The sequence below is a fragment of the Schistocerca gregaria genome, chromosome 9 (assembly GCF_023897955.1).
Source record: "Schistocerca gregaria isolate iqSchGreg1 chromosome 9, iqSchGreg1.2, whole genome shotgun sequence".
In the NCBI taxonomy this organism is placed as follows: Eukaryota; Metazoa; Arthropoda; class Insecta; order Orthoptera; family Acrididae; genus Schistocerca; species Schistocerca gregaria.
Window position 1 is genome coordinate 77,227,152 of NC_064928.1, and position 17,007 is coordinate 77,244,158.

The 17,007-nt window shown below is 39.6% G+C and overlaps 1 protein-coding gene across 1 annotated transcript in view; it reads right to left on the minus strand.

The window, feature by feature from the left end:
- Window positions 1-480: 480 nt before the first annotated feature.
- Window positions 481-17,007, minus strand: part of LOC126291727 (protein crooked neck) — an 84,324-nt gene continuing 67,797 nt past the window's right edge. Inside the window, exons 12-14 of the mRNA XM_049985394.1 lie at window positions 8,563-8,823; window positions 4,959-5,240; window positions 481-678 (exon numbers count right to left, since the gene is read on the minus strand). Coding sequence (XP_049841351.1) covers window positions 4,971-5,240; window positions 8,563-8,823 — 531 coding nt within the window. The 3' untranslated portion in view covers window positions 481-678; window positions 4,959-4,970. The remainder of the gene's footprint in view (window positions 679-4,958; window positions 5,241-8,562; window positions 8,824-17,007) is intronic.

Consider the following 17,007-nt stretch of genomic DNA (forward strand, 5'->3'; position numbering starts at 1 on the left):
GTTCGGCTTGATGATTGCCCCCCCGGAGCGGTCGTCGTCTTCAACATTTCCATGGCGATCTTTGAAACATTTGTGCCACATGAAAACAATTGCATGGGACATGGCTTCTGCCTTAAAGTCCTCTTGAATCATACTGAGAGTCTCTGTGGCGGTTTTGTTCAGTTTCACACAAAACTAAATCACATAACACTGCTCCATTTCCGCCTCTCCCACTTTTCGACCGAGGTCAATGAAACGCATCCACGCTGCAAGCGATGTGCACTCTCCAGGGTTCCGGGGGCAACTGCCGCAGCATCAGTTAATTCCCTGAGACCCAACACTACTTCCCCCACTTGTCGGAACCAGTCCGCATGTGCTTCCTTACTCCAAAATGAATCACACCTTGTACATACACTTTCTTTTTTTGGTATCAGGGCAAATTTTGATTTTGATGTACTACAAATAGGATTATCGCTGGCCCTTACATGAATGTGGTCTCACTTCAGTCTATAAATATAAAATTTTATTTACAGTACAATTTTTTTTCAGTTCATAAATAACATTAAATTTACTGCATTATAAAATTTGTACATAAATTTGTGCAGACAGTGCACAATGGTCTCCATTACATGAAGACACTGCCGAAGAGGTCAGCATGGACTTTCTTTATAGTTGAGTTTTTCTTCGATTCTTCAGTGCCTAGAAAAATAAAAAAAAAATCTTGAATTCTGTACTAATAATGCAGATTGATACATATTTGGAAAATAAGGAGGGGGGTTCCGATTTCTACTCTTACATTCCTCTATTGGGAGAGGAAAAAGTGATGTCAAATTGGAAAATTCTATTTATCCATGAGAATCTGACAAAATTCTTTAAATTGGAGGTTCAGTCCTCTTAATTTATACCCACATTTTTTCCCTTTAAGCATTAGTGAGGTAGGCATGCTTCTGTCATAAATATTTATTTAGTTTGGCATAAGTTGTGAGACTGCATAAAATGGTAAAGGAACAGTTTTTGTGCAGTAGAGACTACACAATTTCTAACCATAATCATCAGCTTTCTAAGAGATGATCAGATGATGTGAAGTGGAATGATCTCATAAATTTAGTCGTGTGGAAGGCAGATTTTAAGGATGGGTAAATTACTCATGAAGGTGGTCACTTAAAAACATTGGTTCTACGAATTCTTGAGTATTATTTGTTGTTGTGGGATGTGTACTTAGGTTACTCTCAGATTTATTTACCAAGTGCAAGATGGAGAAAGTTTTACTCCGCAAGAGACCCCATTTTGAGTCACAAAATGTTACTTTACACAACGTATATTCATATCATTAATTTGAACCCAACATTTACCAAACAGCCCTCGCCAAAGATTTCCTCTATTATATTCATATCATTAATTTGAACCCAACAATTACCAAACAGCCCTCGCCAAAGATTTCCTCTATTATATTCATATCATTAATTTGAACCCAACAATTACCAAACAGCCCTCGCCAAAGATTTCCTCTATTATATTCATATCATTAATTTGAACCAACCATATATATATATAGTGATGCTGATGCAAAATCAGGACAACACACAGCTTCAGATTATAAGTAAAAAAAGAGGATCCCGAATGCAAGACAATGACAATTAACTTAAAAATACATACAGCAAAGTGAACACAAAGCTGACATGATTATGCCATAAGTGACCAGTTCTATTTGATAATTTAATTTCAACTGGTTGTGGCACTTTTTTGCTATCGGTGAAACTGAAGTACACAGGGAGTTGTGTGGGTTAGTATGGACAGAGGTTGTACTTGACAACTGGAAAAAATTATCAACTGATTTCTTTTATTGACCCCTGACTCGGGTGATATAGTTGCAGAAAGGTTCCAGGAAAATTAAAAACTCATTTCAACTATGTGGCCACCTCATATAAAAATAGTTGGTGGTGACTTCAATCTACCCTCCCAGTCGGTGAGAATACAAGTTCTAAGTCAGTGGTATGCATAAAACATCGTTTTAAATTTTACAAAATGTTTTCTCCACAATTATTGAGGAGTTAGTTCAGGACTCCACACAAAGTGTAAATGATTGTGATAATATATTAGACCTTTTAGTGGCAAACAATCCTGAATACTGTAGCATCTAAATCCACCAAAAACAAATGCAAAATATATCAATTTTAAAAAATAAAAAAAGTTGTCAGTTCAACTAAATACCTAGCGGCTACAATTATGAACAACTGAAATTGGATGCATCGCATACAAAAGGTTGTGGGGAAGATGGAACAAATCTGTCAAAGACACTGCATACACTTTTTCATACAACCCATCAAGAAAAGGAAGAAACTTCAGGGGTGCATACTGAGTCAAGGTTCATGTTTATTTCAGTTCAATATAATCAAGTAAATCAGTAAAGAGGCTGCTCCTTTGAGGAAGCAGCAACCTTTTTATTTTTCACTAATACTAGATAATTACTGTTGGTAGCTTAATAGTTACTTGATTACAATGGTATTTTTCAAATGGGATATTTAATAACTGTAAATAATACTGAATTCTATTTACAGTGCATTCCTAATTTTCATGCAGCTTTGGAACAAACACTGCTACTTGCCATGTCACTAACTTGGCCTCAATCTATAATTTGTAGACAGACAGGCTTATGAGGGATGTTTATAACACCTTTTCAGTTGGTGTGGTTTCCCAAATTTCCTGCTCTGTGTTAAACAGAAATTTGCTGAATATCTTCTCATTAGAGCACATTACTCCACTCTGAACCCTAGACAAAGAGGCAAAGACTACATGAGAATTACCTTTGTGTCTTTTATTTTGATCGTGTACATCACATTTCAACTTAAACTAATTGTGGCAGCAACAAAACTCATTCAGGAGTGGCTGCAATAATTCCAGAATCCTTAAAAAGACTTCTGCAAGATGCTCTCTTCTGCAGAATGAACACTTTATTTTCTTTAGGTGCACTGCTCCGCAAGATGATTCCAAACAACACTAGGGAGTAGAAATATGCAAAATTCTTGCCTTTAAGTCAACACAATGCTAGATGTTTATAAGGGCAAAACACAATGAACTTTAGCATCTTGATTAGTTTGTCCATGTGTTGACTCCACTCTAGCCAGTTATCCAGCTGGACACTAATGAATTTTACGCACAGTGTTTCTTTTAGTGTACAACTAAACTTCTTGTTCTAAAAGGTCAGAATTACTCATTTAGAACTGAGTCTTTGTGAGATTAATCCTTTAACTGTTAGCTGTGATCCACTTATACCCTTTTCAGCCATTATCTGAGCTATGTCTGCTAAGGCTGAGTTTGGATCCTTGATTGCTACAAGGAAAACATTAGTTTTGTTAAACAACCTTCAAAATTTCTTGAATATCATTTGTGTATGTTACAGACAAAAGGGGGGCACATACTGATCCTTATGGAATCCCCACATTTTACATTTCTCCATTTTGAGGTTAGTTTTATGTCTGTGGCACAATTTGTCAATGATGTCCTGTGCTTTCTGTCATGTTTGGCAGCTTAAGGGTAGTCGTATCTAGTCCGCACAATCTTTTAATACTCTTTAGAAACACCATTGTAGCCACAAGAATTCCTAGAGTTTCATGATATGGTGGATTCTGAATCCCCTTAGGGGTTGTAGTTTTGAAACCAGTGTCTGTTGGTGATGCTTGCAGTATCTGCACAAGTAAATCAGTTTCATCTGTATTGGATTGCTTATTAGAGGGTGCAATATCTGCTGCCACTGTGAGAAAGTAATCACTGAAAGTGTGTTATCAAGGAACATGTCAATGTAACAGCATCTTTACTGAAAAATTTTCATTATGTCTTATATTTCATTATACTTTCCCTAGCACAGAATTCAGTGGTGTGTGTTTACCAATCACACTGTAACACAGCAAGAAGGAAATACACTACGTGATCAACAAAAGTATCCGGACACCCCTGAAAACACACATTTTTCATATTAGGTGCATTGTGCTGCCAGCCACCTACTGCCAGGTACTCCATATCAGCAATCTCAGTAGTCATAGACATTGTAAAAGAGCAGAATGGGGCACTCTGTGGAACTCACAGACTTCGAACATAGTCAGGTGACTGAGTGTCACTTGTCTCATACATCTGTATGCGAGATTTCCAATCTGATAGTGAAGTGGAAATGTGAAGGGACACGTACAGCACAAAAGCATACAGGGCAACCTCGTCTGTTGACTGATAGAGGCCGCCGATTGTTGTGTAATAGGTAGACACCTATCCAGACCATCAAACAGGAATTCCAAACTGCACCAGGATCCACCGCAATTACTACGACAGTTAGGCAGGAGGTAAGAAAATTTGGATTTCATGGTTGAGCAGCTGCTCATAAGCCACACATCATGCCAGTAAATGCCAAACGACGCCACACTTCGTGTAAGGAACGTAAACATTGCACGATTGAACAATGAAAAAACATTGTATGGAGTGACGAATCATGGTACACAATGTGGCGATCTGATGGCAGCGTGTGCGTATGGCGAAAGCCTGGTGAACGTCACCTGCCAGCGGGTGTACTGGTGTTTTTCATGGAGGGGGCTTGCACCTCTTGTTGTTTTGCACAGGACTTTCATAGCACAGGCTTAGATTGATGTTTTATGCACCTCACTGCTTCCCACTCGGGGATGGTGACTGCATCTTTCAACACAATCGAGCACCTGTTCATAGTGCACAACCTGTTGCGGAGTGGTTACACGACAATGACACATCCTTGTAATCATTGTTTGTTCAAGATCTTATGACTAGGCAATATTCTGGGAAACTAAGACCAAGAAGTGACTTCAGTGGCACCTACAAAGAGAACACTTACAAAGGAATTGTGTCAGACAAAATTAAAAAGAAGGAAAGGTATAACGAATATAGACTGAAACAAAATTAGCATATGTTCATCATCTTCTAGCTAAGTTCACATTCACTGTGAGGTGTCAATAGCTGCATACCTGGAAACACTTTCACGATTCATTTCGTGGCCCATCGCTGTCCTGGTCGCCTTCCCGTTCCTCCTCTTCTTCACTATCACTGTCACTGATGCTGTCATCAGCATCCAGGTTAGGATCATCAAGCCCTGCTTCCCCTGCTCCCGATTCGGCCTCCTCCTGTTGCTGCTGCTGTTCTTGTTTCCTCTTCCAGGCCTTTGCCATCTCCAGCAGCTTAAGGTTTGGTTTCGTCGCCTCATCTTCAGGGAAGATGTAGTCGAAGAACTCCTCCCAACCTTCCTCAGACTGAAAAAAAAAGGGAAAATTAGATCTTCCTCTCCAGAACTGCTACAAACAAGATAAAAATGGTTACTTTTAATGTAATATGTCAACATTTTTGTGCACATTTTGTTTCACAAAATGCATACTAACAGCCACAGAAAAATGAGGCTTGATTGATCCAATGTTAGCATACTGGAGAATATATTAATCACTGTTACAGCTACCATTTGACTTCATCCAGATACTGAAGATTTCAGATTTAAAAGAGGGGTCAGCCATTCCATGTCACCAAATAGTCTCAGCAGCCATATAGGAAGTTTTCAGATCTTTAAATCAGGAAAAGAACCATTGAAGAGTGGAAATGAAAATTATTCTAAGTGCTCTTCTGTTCTTGGTAGTTGTTACATGTTTCTAGACTTGTTCCAACTGTAACAACCATAGACAACAGATATGCATTCGATGAGTCAGTTATGCATTCGATGAGTCAGTTGTGGACATGCAGCCACAGTGTGTCAACACTGTCACAAAACACAATGGAGCAATGAATTGAACATCTCTAAATAAAGTGTTGAAGACATTCTCCAGAATATTTTAAAGAAGAGAAAACTGTGAGAGAGGTTGACGCTGCACACCTTCAACTCTCGAACAATTGGATATAGACACTTGTCACAACTTGCTTGAATTAAAAAATATGGAAAATTCTTTTCTGATAAATGTCACCACAGGTGACGAAACTTGATGTCATCAATACAAGCCTACCATGAAAAAGAGCAGAACAAGTCCCTGATGGTTTGCCAAGACCAAAGAAGTTGTGAATGTGATGTGCAAGATTAACATGAAGCTCTTTTTTGAGAGTTTCACATTGGTGTATGAATGCTCTGTGCACTGCTCAAGTGGGAGAAGATGATGTATAACATGGCATTAAAACCATCACCTCACCTTTTCTCATTTTTTTTATCCAGTCCCAAAAGCATTTTGACTGACAAGATATAGAAAATCCTAGCAGTAATCCAAAAGAAATATGTGGAACTTGTATACACACAGAATGATGAATTCATGAAGCTCTTCCAGCCAACCATAAGTTGCAACTATTTTACATTTAATGGTAACATTTATAAGCAGTCAAATGTATCATAAGCAGTCAAATATATCATAATAGGGTCATTTCAAAAGTCCTGCACAATGCACATATGCGAATGTTACAGTAACATGATAAAGCTGAAATTTGTGTTCAGTTGTGAATGAGAGTTTATGTGTGATGGTTGTATATTTGTTTGCTCGTTCATGTGGCTGTGTCATGAGTAATTCAGTTTTAAAATGCAAGCTGAAATGACTGCTTACACATAGCGACCAGCATTCCTCTATGAAAATCAAATACCTACATGGAAATAATTTACAAAACTGTAAGAGAGGTGTGTGGGAATAGTGCAGTGGATCATAGCACACTATCAATATGCTCTGTTTGTTTCCATGAAGGTCATGTCAGCACTGGAAAGCCATCAACTGCAAAAGACTATGCCTCTCAGATTACTGTTGTTGAGAGAGGATAGATGAAAAACATGAGAGAAAATTGAATATGAGGCCAGAATGTCTGTCAGTAAGAAAAGTTGTTGCTAGATGTGATCACAGAATATGAGTGAAGAGCAGATGGCAGGTCACAAAAGAATTGCTTCAATGTTATCAAACAGAAAAACAGTTTCTGAAAAGGGTTGTGGCACTTGAAGAAACCCGGATTTGAGATTTTGAGCCTGAACTGAAGTCTCAGTCAGCACAATGGAAAATAATCTAAATATATCCATCACCAATAATCATAGGTTAAACTGATGATGATGTTTGCGTATGACACAATCAGAGTCATGGCTACAAATAGAGTGTCCCAGGGGACATCTGTAATAGGAGCATACTACAAGCTGATACTGCAAAATATTTTGCTCCCAAAACTTTGTCAAAGAAGACCACACATACTTGTTGCTTATGTCCTCATTTTTTACGATAATACAAGCCCGCGTACTGCCCTCCCAGTGAGAGACACGCTTGATGAATATAGGTCAGAAAAACTTCCATATCCACCATACAGTCCTGATATGAGCCCATCAGACTGATTTGTTTCCCAAACTAACTAACAACTCCATAAAAAACATTTTGATACAACTGATGAGGCTTCCACTGAGTCGACCCAAATAATGTGACAGCTCAACAATGAATGTCCCTTATCCCAAATACAGAAGTTGCCAAAATGTTGGGCAGTTGTCATAAGGAAAAATGGAGATTGTATTGAAGGCCTCTAAAGGATTTTGTAAAATAAACTATTTTCCTCAATTCTATCTTGCACTGTGCAGAACTTCTGAGACAACAGAAAAAAAACAATGGCCAACACCACAATCCCTGCAACTTCACGTCATCTGAATATTCATGAAAAAAAGCGGCACACAGGTCAGTGCTGCACAGGGTAAATAAAATACCATTTAACTGACCATGCAACAGGAAATAAAAAAATTGGAAATATTACAGTTGCCAATGACTACACAGCTTTCTCGGTTGACTTACTACTAGGAACAGTAAACACAGACCCTCACACAACCACATGACAGAAGAAGATAAAAACAAAATATTAATGTACATACATACTGTACATTAGCAATATACTACAAAAGATTTAAAATGTCTACAAATACCACAAAGAAATAACGGGATTTTCTACATCTAATAAACTACAACACAAACTAACATAAAATAAAGAGTAACAATGACTCACGTTCAAATTCTGGAATATACAAAAGAAGATGCCAGTTTAATGTGGACTCCAAACTCCAGAAGTAATATGTGACAGAGAGTGTCCTAGAACTCATGGGACATTCAATGCTACCTATGGGTTTATAATCAGAAACTTAAGCACCAAGCCACCAAGCTACACTATGAAGCACTAAGCCACCAAGCCACACTATGAAAAGTTGCACAACAATATACTTGGTGGGAGTATACATTTATTTTCAGCACTCCCTGTACTTTGAACATCAATCGCTCTCTCTCTCTCTCTCTTTGTGTGTGTGTGTGTGTGTGTGTGTGTGTGTGTGTGTGTGTGTGTGTGTGTGTGTGTGTGTGTGTCAGAGAGAGATTAAGTGAGTGACAGAGAGAGAGAGAGAGAGAGAGAGAGAGAGAGAGAGAGAGAGAGAGAGAGAGAGAGAGAGAGAGAGAGATTAACTGAGTGACAGAGAGAGAGAGAGAGAGAGAGAGAGAGAAAGAGAGAGATTGAGTGAGTGAGCGAGAGAGAGAGAGATATGTGTGTGGCAGGTCTTAATGCAATTATAAAAAAGCAAAGTATCTACAAGGACAGGGCGCTGCTCACCCCATCATCAGCCTGCACACGCTGCCGCTTCTTGACCCTGCGTGGCATGCGTGCTTGCACCCCAGCTACAGAGTCTGCATCACCATGACGCTTCTCAAAGTCGCGCCATGCCTCCAGCAACATCACCCTCTCCTCCTTGTCCTGGGCACTCCGCAGCGCCTGGTTTGCTCTCTCGAACACGCGGCGGGCAAGCGCTACTGCTGCCTCCGGATCTTCACCTCCGACAGCCGACATCTCAAATTGGGCATAGCTCATCCATACCTATAAAGGCCGGAAGAAGACTGTATGATGCAAAAGGTCTTATACATTACAAAAAATAATATTTCAGTTAAAAGCTACTGGATTACTGATAACTGTGTGCCAAAACATGTAACAAAAACTAGGACACATTATGCACATGAAGAGACAGGAATAAATTGTTTTATTTTATGACTACTTTCAGTGATATTTTTTGGATTTTAGTATTATTTATTCCCAACTGTGGTTTTACTTTTCTACAGCCAATTTTTCATTTCTTTATATTTGCTTTTGTATAAATAAGTGACAAGAAAGGTAATAAGAAACAAAGTTTCACAACAAAAGTAAGGATGTTGAGGTCACACACACACACACACAAGAAATCGCGGTAGGATTGTGATATAAAGAAATGAATAACTAAATTAGCGAAGCTGAGAACAAGTTCATGTGAGTGAAAGAGTCATGTAACAAGCAACATTGATGTAAATGTATTTTCAGTGAGGTTGCTCAATGTGTTATGCGCTGCCAATGTTAGTGAGCAGTGTCATTTTGTATACACAGAACATCTGACACTGACATTCAGTTGCATGCAAACTAACTCCAACACTTACAATGGTTAACAATGAATCGCTTTTCTTAAAGGTAAAGAATTTATCTTCTGTATTTTTGGGCGCCAATTCAAAAATTCAATCACATGGAGATTTATATAAATTGAGAATTTTCTTTGAAGTATGCAAAACGTAGGTATTTAATCTTTATACGAAAACCATTTATTGTTTCATGAACATTTGGAATGTAACTTGCTAAAAAAAATATATATACATATGATGTTTTCTAGTCTACTAGAGAGCCACTCATATACAGGATGTCCCTTCAAACTTCTCACATTTCAAAGTCCCGGGGAAACAAACTGCAGTAGATATGATAATGACACTGCATGCACTATATGCTGCTAGAGGATCTCAAAGAATTTATATTCCCATGTCAGATGTGCTAATTATTGTCACCAGAGCGCAGCCTGATCACATGAAGAGAAAATGGCAATTCCACAGCAGCATGTGCAAACAGTAGTGTTGTTTGCAGAAACATAATCACCAATTACTATGCAAAGAAATCATTTTAGGTAGGATGGATGTGATGCGCCTGATGTGAAAACAGTTAGGTGCATGTCATAGTGTTTAGGAAGGGACAGAGGAGTACATCAAACAACAGTTTCTCAGAAGTGCATGCAAGTCAACTGTTTAGGCATCTACACAATTTAAGGTACCCCGAGAAACATTGTTTTATGTAGTATATCAGCATCTTCATATGTGTCTACAAAGTGCAAATTCTGCAATATCTTATGTCGAACAACAAACCATGCCAACAACAATTTGCTATGGATATGCTGCCGAATACTGACACAAATACCAGCTTCCTGGAAAGATGCTTTCTTTTCATGTATCAGGGATGGTCAGCATAATATTTGGATTTGGAGCTCACTGCACCCGGATGCTGTCATTAAACATGTTTGTGACAGGCCTACACTGAACATCTGGTGTGTGGGCTAATGAACACATGACAGGACTGTTGGACTGTTCATCTTCATAGAAAACACAGTTAACAGGTCAGTGCATCTGGACATGTTGGAGCAGCTTATATTCCCTCAGGTATAAGACTTGCAACCCATCATCTTTCAACAAAACGAAGCTCCACCACATTGGTTAATGGCTGTTTGCAAGTTCCCAGATATTAAATTTCCCAATTGCTGGATCAGACACAGGTGATGCATTGCATGGCTACCAAAACATTACCCCACTGTATTACTTCTAACATTCATAACAGACCGTGTGAATGTGACCAGAGCAAATGATATTCTTATGTTAAAACGTTGCATCACTGAGGCGAATTCAACAATGACTGAAGACATGCTATAATGAACTACGAAAGAAATTTAATCCAGGCTGCTTCATATTACATGTGGTTCACATGTAGAGGTGTACACATGGTTACTATTGAACTCTTCTGAGATGCTGAAACATGATGCAATTTCATTATCATAAATAGTGTAAGTTTTTTCTGACCCTTTGAAATGTGAGGGATTTGAAAGGGATACACTGTAATTCTGTTAGATAGTAATGTCAAAGCCTTACATTTGTTTTGAAGGCCACTTCTCATGCAAAACTTAACAACTGATGATAAACTGACTGGTACCTGCTATTGCAAATTAATGGCTTCAAGAGGTGAAATTAATTCTCGTGACCACTTCTGCTACATCTGCAGTAAAATTGCAATGAAAAAGCAGCAGCAGACAATCTCAAACTTTGTTGAAGTGTGTTTTGTGTAGTTTGGCATAAAGACTGGTCGTCACATGTCATGGGCCCAACATCAAGTGTGTTCAAGTTGTGATGGAGGACTGTGCATGTGCTCTAAGCAATGGCTGAAATTTTTGTACTATGAGGTGCCAGTGGTATGGAGGAAATCTTGAAATCACAAACATGAAATACTAACAATATTATGAAAAAGATAGATGCCACTCACCATATAGCGAGGATGCTGAGTCGCAGATAGGAGCAACAAAAAGACTGCCACAAAATAAGCTTTCAGCCAACAAGGCCTTTGTCAAAACTAGACAAAACGCACGCGCGCGCGCGCGCATCCACCCACCCACACACACACACACACACACACACACACACACACACACACACACACACACACAGTGTGTGGCTTCAGCTGCCAGAGACTGCAGTCGTGTGTGTGAGTTGCGTTTCCAAAGCTGTTTCGCAGAGGAAGACCAGACTGCAGTTCCTTCTTTAAATCCTCACCCCCCTTCTAACAGCTGTGCACCTCAAGTCTCTAGAGGAACGGAAGGTTCAAAATGATTGGAAAAGAGCACAGGTAGTCCCAGTCTTCAAGAAGGGTCGTTGAGCAGATGCGCAAAACTATAGACCTATATCTCTGACATCGATCTGTTGTAGATTTTAGAACATGTTTTTTGCTCACGTATCATGTCGTTTCTGGAAACCCAGAATCTAATCTGTAGGAATCAACATGGACTCCAGAAAGACCGATCGTGTGACACCCAACTCGCTTTATTTGTTCATGAGACCCAGAAAATATTAGATACAGGCTGCCAGGTAGATGCTATTTTCCTTGGCTTCCGGAAAGCGTTTGATACAGTTCCACACTGTTGCCTGATAAACAAAGCAAGAGCCTACAGAATATCAGACCAGCTGTGTAGCTGGATTGAAGAGTTTTCAGCAAACAGAACACGGCATGTTGTTCTCAATGGAGAGACATATACAGACATTAAAGTAACCTCTGGCGTGCCACAGGGCAGTGTTATGGGACCATTGCTTTTCACAATATATATAAATGACCTAGTAGATAGTGTCGGAAGTTCCATGCGGCTTTTTGCAGATGATGCTGTAGTATACAGAGAAGTTGCAGCATTAGAAAATTGCAGCGAAATGCAGGAACATCTGCAGCGGATAGGCACTTGCTGCAGGGAGTGGCAAGTGACCCTTAACATAGACAAATGTAATGTATTGTGAATACATAGAAAGAAGGATCCTTTATTGTATGATTATATGATAGCGTAACAAACACTGATAGCAGTTACTTCTGTAAAATATCTGGGAGATTGAGTGCGGAACGATTTGAAGTGGAATGATCATATAAAATTAATTGTTGGTAAGGCAGGTACCAGGTTGAGATTCATTGGGGGAGTCCTTAGAAAATGTAGTCCATCAACAAAGGACCTATACTTGAGTATTGCTCATCAGTGTGTCATCCGTACCAGGTCGGGTTGACAGAAGAGATAGAGAAGATCCAAAGAAGAGCGGCGCGTTTCGTCGCAGGGTTATTTGGTAAGCGTGATAGCGTTACAGAGATGTTTAGCAAACTCAAGTAGCAGAATCTGCAAGAGAAGCCCTGTGCATCGTGGTGTAGCTTGCTGTCCAGGTTTCGAAAGGGCCCGTTTCTGGATGAGGTATCTAATATATTGCTTCCCCCTACTTATACCTCCCGAAGGGATCACGAGTGTAAAATTAGAGAGATTCGAACGTGCGCGGAGGCTTTCGGGCAGTCGTTCTTCCCGCGAACCATACGCAACTAGAACTGGAAAGGGAGGTAATGACAGTGGCATGTAAAGTGCCCTCCGCCACTCACTGTTGGGTGGCTTGCGGAGTATAAATGTAAATGTAGATGTAGATCTGCAACTCAGCATCTTTGCTATATGGTGAGTAGCAACTATCCTTTTCATTATATTGTTACATTCCATCCCGGATTTTCCATTGTTTACTCATGAATTACTTTCATTCTTGTAACAGACAAAGAAAACTTTAAAAGGAAATCTGTTATCCAAGCACTGGACCTTCACTGTGACCTGTGTCTCGCGGATTTGATATCTGTACCTCTGCCGCCTGTCAGTTTTAGGGAACATGACGTGTGACTTTTCTGATGAATATTATGAAAGTAAGACTGCTATGGGCCACAAGTGTTTGTACATTCTGACTAAAGACTTGTCACTTCTAAAAGATGCTGCATAGCTGTTATAAGAAACAGAATAAAATATTCTTCTATTTCTTTCCTCATCGCAACGACCTTTTATACTGCTCTGATGTTCCTGATTTGATACATGTGTTTGGAATTTAGCACAAGGCAGAACGGTAGAATTAATTCTCCAAACAGAAGTCTCAAAGCTGTCCTTCTCCATTACAGGAACAAATGTGTTTCCACACCTGTTAGATACTCAAAACATTTGAAAGAGAAGAATGGTTCTTTAGCCTTTATTGTGAACAAGCTTAATTACAAAGAATACAGGGGGACATATGTTAGGATTTGAAGGTACTCTACATGATCTTTGGTCAATAGGGTGGCTAACCAAGAACAGATGCTCACTGTGCAAATAGGGCAGTCACGCAAAAAACAAGCAATGATTTCAGAAAATTTGGCTCATTAAAAAAATGTAGTAATCAATACTTTAGGGTATCCAGGGAAAGCTTCTGCCTCCACTTCACATACAACTTTGCATTATGAAACAATTTATTAAAGACTTACCAAAAGACAGTAACACTTTCAAGTGCGCGGCCACTAAGTTATCAGATATGTTAGGATCTAATATGAAAGAAGAGGTTCTTGCTGGTTCTGACATTGGAAACTAATGAAAGACAAAACATCTGATGACAAAATGAATTAAATTATAAATCATCTTGGATCTCCTTTAAGGCTGTCAACAAGTTTGTTGGCAACTTCGAAGACTCTTTTAAATAGTACAGTAAGAAATATGCAGGATAACTTCAGAGTATTGGATGCCTCAATGGCTCATAGCTGCAATTTGTGAACTCCTACATCAGCTACTTTCCAGAAAATCGTGAGTGAGGAACGTGAAGAAAGGTTTCATCAAGACATTAAACAAATGGAACGAAAATACCAGGACTGATAGGCTGTCAGCATGAGACATGATTACCAGAGGATGCTGCCCAGGGAGTGTCCTCAGGCAGTGCACAGATGAAAACAGAATGGAGTTGCTGCTGTCTTTTTTTGAGGGGGGGGGGGGAGATATATTAAGATTTATGAATTTTTATTAGTCATGAAGAACACCAATTCATTTTAATATGTTATCTTTTGTTTAAAGTATTTTGACTGTATGTGTTTTGTAAGAATTTTCTGGATCTTCATCATTATTTTATATCTGATGTGATAGGAGGAAACCTTAGCCATGGTTGCCACAGGTTTCCCCAAGTGAAATTCCCTTATATTTCCCTGATTTCGAGACAAGTTTTAGAATTTTTCCATAACAAATTTTGAGATCTTAAGAGTAAGTAAAGAAATAAGCTGACAAAAAAATGTAAGGACTGTAGTATGTCTCCCATGTGAGCAAAAATCTTAGCAACACCTTTTGTAATGAACTGTTTTCAGATGGAGAAAGCAAGCCAAATGGTTGTGTGTTTAATTAAGATCACTGTTGTTATTTTATTTCAGTAAAACAACACACATTTGGTGACAAAAGAATACATTTCCTTGGAATTGCAAGACAGATTTACAATACCTTCACTGATTTCAGAAATAACCTCAGACAAAAGTAGGCCTCTTGAAAGAATTGTATAAGGCAGGGAAGAGTTTTGTAAACCAACACTATAGGTGACCACAAATAAAATGTTGGTTCTACTATGTTTGTTATTGTCTGTTCTTAGTCACTGTGTTATGTCTATTATTTTACAGGTATTGTGTGAGTTTTCTTTTGAGAAATATATGAGTACATAGCGTACAAACGGCCAGCAACTGCCACAATTTCCTTCTTCTCATCATCCATAATTTCTCACATTTAAATTATTTTTGAAGTGCCACACTGTATTAGAATAAATAAAATGTTTATACAATGCCACACACTACAATGTTCTTCTGGTGAGACAGTTGCAACTCCTGAAATCCACTGCCTGTGGCCCCTGGCCTGCCAAGGAGCAATGCAGTCCTGGGTTCTGGGATACACCACGAAAATCCGCCGCATTATGTCACACGCAAACAGACCACTTCTGCACACAGGTCAGTGGCACTAAACCCAATGGGCAGAGCTTGCACATTAGTGGGAAATGATGGTGGGCTTCAGATTAGCAAGGCTAATCCGTTATAGACACCTGTAGAAATGGCCTGCAGTCTTGACACATCATGGGAGTCCACTCATGTGGTCAGCTATTCATCTGTCACACACTCCATGTTGATGAAATGAGACCCAGGTGATCAATCCACGCAACAGATAACTTGTGCAAATACTCTGAGAATCAGTACTGATGAGGGTAGGTAGCAACTCACCGTAAAGATGATCGCTAAGCCATAGACAGGCATGTAGAAAAGACAGTCACACTCTCACAACTAAATTTTTGGCCACAGCCTTTGTCAGAAAACGAGAGCATACACACATTCACAGTCACTCAGACACAACTACACACACGACAGCCATTTCTGGCTGCTGCATCAACAATCTCCGAAAATCGGATACAAACAAACCACTCCTAACACCTCCCTGCCTCTCGTCGGCAGTTGCTAGGCCAGTGGCAAGAGGTGGTGGCAGCACTGACTGCAAGCTGAGGGGAGTGGCAGGAAGTGGAGAAGCAGTAAGAACGAGGGAGTAGGGAAGCGGCGCACGTACTCAGCTGCACCCAGCAGTGCCCGTGCATGACATCTCAGGAAACAAACCATTTCACCTACTAAGGCAAGAGCAAGATTTCTCCAGTGCTTCTTTTCTTTTCCTAAATTTCCCCGATTTCGCTGACACGTTTGGAATTCCCTGATTTCCAGAACTTGTGGCAACCCTGTTACAGGGTGTATACATGGACCAGGAAAAAAAAAATCCCTGTTTTCCCGGTTGAAAATACACTTTCTCCCGGGTGAAACAACACTTTTCCCGTGTTAAGTCACAGTACACTTTTCCTTGGCACTGTAAAACATAATCCTTTGATGGTTTATGGTTTTATACACCGCTGTAGAATTTCCCAGCACTTCAGAAAATCAAACTCAGGGAAAAAACATGTTTTGGAAAGATCTCTGATGTGCAGCAACATGTTTGGTGTTACAAAGGTATAAATTCAAATTCCACCAAGCACCACATATTACTTTCCGAAGCATTTAAATCGACATTTCGACGCGCTTTTGTAAGCCAGTCACAGCTTAAGTCAGGGGATCTCAAGTTGATTCCGTATTTCTAGATTTCCAGAAAGCTTTTGACACCGTTCCTCATAAGCGACTTCTAATCAAGCTGCGGAGCTATGGGGTATCGTCTCAGTTGTGCGACTGGATTCGTGATTTCCTGTCAGGAAGGTCGCAGTTCGTAGTAATAGACGGCAAATCATCGAGTAAAACTGAAGTGATATCAGGTGTTCCCCAGGGAAGCGTCCTGGGACCTCTACTGTTCCTGATCTACATAAATGACCTGGGTGACGATCTGAGCAGTTCTCTTAGACTGTTCGCAGATGATGCTGTAATTTACTGTCTAGTAAGGTCATCCGAAGCCCAATATCAGTTGCAAAGCGATTTAGAAAAGATTGCTGTATGGTGTGTCAGGTGGCAGTTGATGCTAAATAACGAAAAGTGTGAGATGATCCACATGAGCTCCAAAAGAAATCCGTTGGAATTTGATTACTCGATAAATAGTACAATTCTCAAGGCTGTCAATTCAACTAAGTACCTGGGTGTTAAAATTAGGAACAACTTCAGTTGGAAGGACCA